The sequence below is a fragment of the Lates calcarifer genome, linkage group LG18 (assembly GCF_001640805.2).
Source record: "Lates calcarifer isolate ASB-BC8 linkage group LG18, TLL_Latcal_v3, whole genome shotgun sequence".
NCBI classification, from domain to species: Eukaryota; Metazoa; Chordata; class Actinopteri; family Centropomidae; genus Lates; species Lates calcarifer.
The window spans coordinates 10,060,046-10,067,431 of record NC_066850.1 but is presented as its reverse complement, the minus strand read 5'-3'; the positions used below and the strand labels follow the sequence as shown (position 1 = coordinate 10,067,431).

Sequence of the window (7,386 nt, the reverse complement as noted above, 5' to 3'; positions counted from 1 at the left end):
CTGTCATATAAATCACGTAAAGAGGAATCTGTCCAGCTCAGTGGTGGAAGTTGCAGCGAATGCTCGTGTACCCTGTCACTTTACGACTGTGTGTACATGTTATCTAACTCTTGGCTGCACTTTTATTTGTTGCAAATCCACCGCCATCTGGGATTACAATAAAGAGAAGTGAAGCAGTGCAGATTCAGGAGTGTGAGGAGGAGGAGGAGGAGGAGGAGGAGAGGGAAGACAGTCAGCTTTTTGCTACTGCTTCAATCTTCATGTTAAGAGATTGTTAACTCCTGTCACTGGAGAAACTGAATGGCTGAGAGGGTCGGCCGGTTGAAGGTCTTAAGAGCAAGGCATTGTATGCACTGTATTTTGTAGCTGATAAATAGAGAGACTCCTACAGTTACTCTTGTTTTTGTGGATGTGATCTGTGTGTTTCATTTGTATTTAACACAGTAACACACTGACTGACAGTCTGCAAAGCTGTGCACCATCTACTGGTATGATGGAGAGTAGCAACAGTAACTCCTGATACCCAGGCCAGCCCACCTTATGGGGAAAGAGAAAAGTCAAGGCATATTATAGTGTCACACACACAATTGGGTATAGGCTTATAACAAAAGAGCCAATTCACCCAAATTACACACACACAATAAATCTGTTACAACACAATACATACAATTCAGAGCTGGTTCAACAGCAATTTCTTTTAATAATTAAACTGAGACTTAAATGAGCAAAATTTCCTTGTTTTCATTTCAGATAAATCAGAAATATCCCAGAAAATGATGTTTTCTGCCTCACAAACAGTAGCATGACATGGGCAGTGATACAAAGGAGGACTGTTTGTCCAGTTCCTGAGGAGAATGAATTTTTCATTAAAATGCTGCTTCATGGATATATTGTTTATCTCAATTCCTGGATCAGTGTCATCCCTCTGAATTTGATACAGAATTTTTGAAAAACAGTGTATTGGAGCAGAGACACCAAACCAAAAATATCTGCATGGCTAGATACCATTTTTCTGTAATTTAAATGTACTGGCCCTTTAGGAGGACTAGTTGTATTCTGTTAAGTGGACTCATCCCACTACCACTTTCATGAAATCAACCATTTAAACAAAAAGAAGAAAAATAAATAATGAGACATTGGAACTTTACAATGTACAAGTTTATTTTTAATGAACTCTTCAGTGGTTGGTAGTCACAGCACAGCTTGCATGTATTAAGCCACACACCTATTTTACAAGATGATGGGGGGAAAAAAAGAAAAAAAAAAAAAAAAAAAAACAAACAAACAAAAAGTCTTAACCAGAGTAGATGGTCATTAGTCCATCTGCAGTGACTTCTTTTTTTAACTTCTTTTACTAAAATATCCTTAAAAGGCCACTGAAATGCATAAAATGTTTTCAGATGCATGGAATATTTGATGGTGGCGATTTGCTTTAACCTGACATCAAGACCCCTCACATGGCATTGACAGTGCATGTAGACATTGTAAAAAGGACTGGGTTAGCGATACCTAAGATTTTCTTTTTTCTTTTTTTTTCTTTTTTTAGTGACAACACCTTGGTTATAATACTACAGCTTTAAAAAATTGGAAACAAAATTAACAGCACTCTTCCAAGATACTGAATACAATGAAAGTGAAATGTAGTGAAGCGATTATTTCTTGTTTTTTCTTTTTAAATCTCACAATTATGTGAACACTTATTTTAAACTGGAAAATAAAGCACTGAACACTGCCAGCCATCCCGTGTAAGAGAGAGGCTCTACTGTACTGTATCCAATGTCTTTAGACTATAAAAGAAAAAATAATTAAAACACACCTTTTTGTCCTCTGGAATTTGTATACTTTTAATAGTAACAGACGGGAACCATAAACGCATGCCATGTGCTGGTCTCAAACAAATACATACAGGTATATACAGCATCACTCAGTACCTGCTAAAACAAAGTGAGAAATACAGAGTATAAACTGACTACACTACAAACTTAAAACAAAAAAAAAAAAAAAAAAGAGGGGGAGGGGAGGAAGGTGAGCAATGGAAGCGGTGGAAGAGTGAAAAATCCTACTTGTGATGGACTCATCATTAAAGCATTAAAAAAAAAGAAAAGAAAAAAGAAATGCATATTGCACATACAGTGAAAGCTTAAATTCCACCAGGTCCGCCTCGTTTCGCTAAAGCGAGAATTCAAATTTTTTTTCCCTCTTGGAGGAAGATGCACAGAGGTACAAAAATGGGGAGAAGGTGGGCGAGTGTGTGTGTGTGCATTGGTGATCTGTGTGTGGGAAGAGAAAAAAAAAGGGGTGGGTGGGGGGTGGGCGCCAAGGGCCACGAGGAGCTGATATGGGGCAAAAGTGGCACTTTAAGGGGTTAAGGAGGGAGGAGGAAACTGCACAGCACACAACACTTACACAGGGAGAGGAAACAAAAAAGAGAAATTACATCAAATAAGAGAGATTGTGGCACAAATAAAATCAGGTGTCGGATTATATCTGTTCTTCAGTGATAGCTGAGAGAGAGAGAGAGAGAGAGAGAGAGAGAGAGAGAGGAGAGAGAGAGAGAGAGAGAGAGATGCAAGTGTTTTTCTTTTTCTCTTTATGTACAACTAAGGCTTATTGGTTAAATAGTTTTCAGGCTTCCCGCCCACAATGCTTTTGACATGCTGCTCACGCAACCCTTTTTCCTTTTGCTCTGTAAACTCAGTGGTTCTATCAGGACAGCAGCCACGCAAATCAAGTGGATTATAGTCGAGGAGGTGGCGCACGGGGGGGGGGGTAGATGGATGGATGGATGGGTGGATGCTGCAGTAGTGGTGGAAGAGCAAAAGATAGATAAAAGAGTTGGGGAGGAGAAAAATAGGGGGAAAAAAAAGGAGTCTTGTCTCTTGATGTCTGTTGCAATTAATATCTAAATGTGCAATTCCATTAGTCACTGCCATGGGGGACTAGGGGGTGCAGAAGACGGGGCGGGGGGGGGCTGTTCTACTTGGAAAGCTTGCTAATGACTCGAATGAGTGCTCCGTTCTCGTCCTTTAGTCTCTGGTTGTCTGCTTTCAAGTCTGGGAGCATCTGAAAGGGAATAAAAAGGAAACAGGGAAGTTGGGGGGAGGTGGGGGGAGACACACAGAGAGAAGGCTTAGACAAGTCTTGACAGATGCACATGTCATTAAACCAGTCAGGCCGGTTTTACAAACTGTTAATTACAGCCTGTGTAAGCAATCTTTGAGTCACACAGCATCTCTCATGTTTTTTGTTTTCTCTCTTTTTTTTTTTATTTTTTAAATCATTTGTTCCAAGTCAAGAGAAAAGTAAAAGCGGGCACACCACAGGCCAAAGTTCCTGAGAAAGCCATGCAGAACCTCAACGGCTGCTCACCGGCAGCCGGAAAAATACACAGCAGAGACTAAAGAGTCTTTTTATTTGATCTGTACAAAAGTGGAAAAGCTGATTATTGTATGTTGTTCCGCAGAGCATGGCAGGTGTCGGGGTCTCTTTAGGAAATGTGTACCTTTGAATAATAACTGTTGTGTATGAATGTGTAATAAGTGTTGTTGAACTACTTCATTTGTGCTCGTACTGTGAAACCACAACAACGGGTGCTGAAGTTACAGGCTGTCGTGGCTAATCCACAACAGAGGAGCACCCAGACGAGCAGCTTTGATTTAACATACTGAATCCATTAGTTCATATCAACACTGTATGGATATTTTCTTTACTACACATGCCCATTTCCCTTCTATGTTCTTTTTATACAGCTCTGACACTGGACATTATTTAGACAACATTAGCCTGCTTTAGCTGCTATCAGTTAGCTTCACATATACCACAGGGTAGTCTGATGCAGTGCAAAAGATTAAGTGAAAACAAAACAAAATTTAACACTATGTTCTTTTAATTTGTGTTTCCAACAACACCTGCCAGGCTCTGGAGTAAAAGTAATAGTTAATAATGTATGGTAGACAGCACTGTCTTTTTTCTTTTTGTAATGTGTTTTGTGACCCATTATGAGTGAACACCAGTCCAGATTTTCTCGAAATGTGGAAATATGAGGCCATATGATCTGGCATTTGACTGAACACTGAACTTAACAAAGATTCTATAAACTTAAGTATGTCCAATGTATGTAATCATGACAATCAATCATTCATGTATTATTCTACTAAATAATTCCAGATATTTCTATGCAATACTTTTCAGTTCTTTACTCACATACAACACTGACAATCTCCTGCAAAGAGATTTCAGTTGCCTTAAAAACAAACATTCATTTACTGATTTACAGATGACAATCAACTGTTTAAATATCCCATCAATACTAAACCAGTGTCCGACTGGACCTGTCACGGCATGCAACAGCTGTCTCCCATATTTTTTTTTTTTTTTTTTTGATGTCATCTGTTAGAAATGAAAAAGTTGAGGAGTACAGACGGGGGAAAAAGGTTCAGTCTCTGAAGATTTGGGCCAAAAAGGTTGATGCCAAAAATAGGATGCCACTTCATGCAAAGAAGCCAGAACAAGCCAAACTGAACAACCGAGCTCCCTCTGATGGAAGCATCACAACTAGAAACTACAAAGAGGACGCTTTCCTTTACAGTGCTTGAAGGTGTGTTTGATTAATTCACATTTGGGAGTAAATTTAGACACCTGTCAGCCAAACAATACTTACCTAAGCTCCTTCTCCACCCATGTTGATTAGTTTTATAAGTGTGGAAAACACCTGGCAGTCAAGTACTGTAAAAGGAGAGTGTCCTGTTGTAAAAACCAAAAGACACCCTCCCCAATCTGAAAACCAAAAGCTCTGGGGAGGCAGGGGGGTGGCAGAAAAGGGAGTTTACAAAACCAGTGGTGGTTGGGCGGCTGGGCACCTGCCTGTCTATGGGTGCGGGGCAGAGCGCGAATGGAGCATGAGAAGAATGGGGGTTGGGAAGGGAGAAGGTGAGGAAGAAGTAGAAGAAGAGGAAGGGGAGGAAGAGAAGAGATGGTGGTGGACAGACGGACGTGGCTTTAGAGGTCGACGGTGGGCAGCTGGCTGCAGGCGGACTGCGAGAGCTTTGCCACCACGCGGGCCAGGGCCCGGTTCTCAGCCTGCAGCCGCTCCTTAACCTGCCGCAGGGCCTGAACCTGCTTTACCTGGGGGAGGTTCTGCAGGGGGGGGGGAGAAACAACAACCACAACACAGGAGAACAAAAGAGAAAGGAGAGGGAGGAAGAGGCAGAGGGGATGTAAAGAGAGAGCGAGAGTGAAAGAATGGCAGAAGGAAGACAGGAGAAATGCGTTTTAAGAAACAAATTAGAGAGAAAGGATTAATGAGAGACAGGACAATATAAATTAATAGAGAAGAGGGGCCGAGAGAAGGAAAAAGGGAAAACAGAAAAGGAAGATTGTTAGAAAATGGGGACAGATTTTGGAAACCGAAGGAATGATTAAGAGGCTTTCCGGTTCAGCATGATGCTTGTAGAAAAATGGAAAGTGACACTGATACGATCAGCCAGCTGCCTACAACCTAAAAATAAACACACTTTGTTATCACAGCGATGGAGGAACACTTGCTTACTAGGAATTTAATGGATTTTGCTTTCTCTCTCCTCCTTGAATCAGTTTGCCAGAAAGGGAACATTTAATTGGCCGTCTCGGTAGAAGAGCTTAAACGCTACGTCAACATAGATTACAACAGCTGACCTGAGATGTGCCCTGAACAGAATAAGAGATGCACGAATGCCAGGAGGATGTATATTTTCTGTCTGGAAATTAGCCTTAAAAGAGTGGAGGTTATATTACATTCAAGGACAAGACATTTACAAACTCACAACGTCAGCCCTGGAAGTGTGTAGTGAGTCCAGTTTAACTTAGAGGAGTGTTTTGATGGTTACTTGTTTTGCTGCCACAGAGGACATAAATACTTTCTGTGTGAAAATGAGTCAAAAGAAACCAATCAAATCATCTTTCAAGCAGCCAGGAATCGCCAGTGTCACGATATCATGAGTCATTCTAATCAACTCATTGGTATTTTTGGCTCAAAACTTGTATTTGTCTAAATGTGGCAGCAACAAATTATGTATTTGATGTATTGTCTATCTATATCATATGTTTCCTGTATTAGTGGCTCACATGGTGTACACACAATATTTTCAGGAAAAAGAAATGTTACATTTTCTCACAACCTGGGTCTTATTTTTACAGTTTTGTCCATACTTCCTGTTGGTAGAGCTGTTCCAGAGTCAGAGTTTTCAGAGTTGTTACTTTAATCTGATGTGGTCTGCTGTTCCTCACCATACCACTGCCAAACACACGTTTTACCTAAAACCTGACAAATGAATTTATCTGTTCATCATCTGGGCTGTGAAAACAATAGATTTCCACACAAAGACAGTAAATGTCTGGGTCATAGCTCAGTTGTGAAATTCTATGGCAGCGCTCAGTGCCTCTCCTGCCGGACATTGGAGCTGAAAGTATCACAAAGGTCAACAGAAACAAGTAGTGCTGCCCTGCCTTGCGCTGCCCTCTGTTTCCACCACCCACCTCTTCTTTCATCACAGTTAGTCTTGTGGTTCAGTCATTTCAAGACAAGTTATTCTGTAAAGTTGCAACCAGCTCAACCACTCCTTCATTTCTCTGTGTTGTATGAAGCAGCTACAGAAAACTTTTGGGGACAGCCAGAAACTGTTGATTTATTTACCACCTGTCTGACTGACTGCTTGTGTTTCTTGCTCAGTAGCGTCATCACCCTGTTCCCAGATCCTAGAAATGACTTTGCTGAGTGCAATGTTATCATACCTGACGACAGAACTACAAAAATACGACCCAAGTTGTAATGCGTCATGGCATTTGAAATGACTCACCTCTCAAACCAAATAAATGAATAACCCTAACTAACTCATAGGGCCTGAATTTTAAGATCATGAAGTCACAGCTGTTAGCACTGTTTTGGAACTTGCAAGTACCACCTACACACTTGCTGTGATCTTGACTTCATCAACGGAAATCTCCTAAACCCCACTGAACATGAACTGAACTGTCTGTGTGTGTGTGTGTCGGTACCTTAAGTTCCTCCTCCATCTCAGAAATCTTCCTTTCTAGAGCTCTTCTTTCCTGTAGGGTGGAGGACAGCGGGTCAACTCTGAACTCAGACATCATTAAAGAAGATTAGTAGAAAACACACTTGAAGTGCAGGCTTCTACACGCTGTATAAAACGAGGGGTGTGGAAGATGGTGAGGGTGTAGCAAACACACACACACACACACACACACACACACACACACACACACACACACTCGTGAGGCGTCTGCAAGCAACGGCCACTTCAGACTGAGATATTCAGTGATGTATACATAATTTATGTGTAAGATGTATAAAGGCAGGTATGAGTCAAAAAACAGGGGCGTAGATGTTTA

General features: G+C 41.1%; 1 protein-coding gene across 6 annotated transcripts in view; it reads right to left on the bottom strand.

The window, feature by feature from the left end:
* Positions 1–1,136: 1,136 nt before the first annotated feature.
* ppp1r12a (protein phosphatase 1, regulatory subunit 12A) overlaps positions 1,137–7,386 on the bottom strand; it is a 45,648-nt gene continuing 39,398 nt past the window's right edge. For 4 of the 6 annotated variants that reach the window (XM_051077564.1, XM_051077561.1, XM_051077562.1 and 1 more), the window contains 3 exons: positions 7,033–7,083; positions 4,864–5,136; positions 1,137–3,063 (listed from right to left, as the gene is read on the bottom strand). In XM_051077564.1, coding sequence (XP_050933521.1) covers positions 4,999–5,136; positions 7,033–7,083 — 189 coding nt within the window. In that variant the 3' untranslated portion in view covers positions 1,137–3,063; positions 4,864–4,998. The remainder of the gene's footprint in view (positions 3,064–4,863; positions 5,137–7,032; positions 7,084–7,386) is intronic. The other 2 variants (XM_018661955.2, XM_018661969.2) reach the window with 1 other exon arrangement.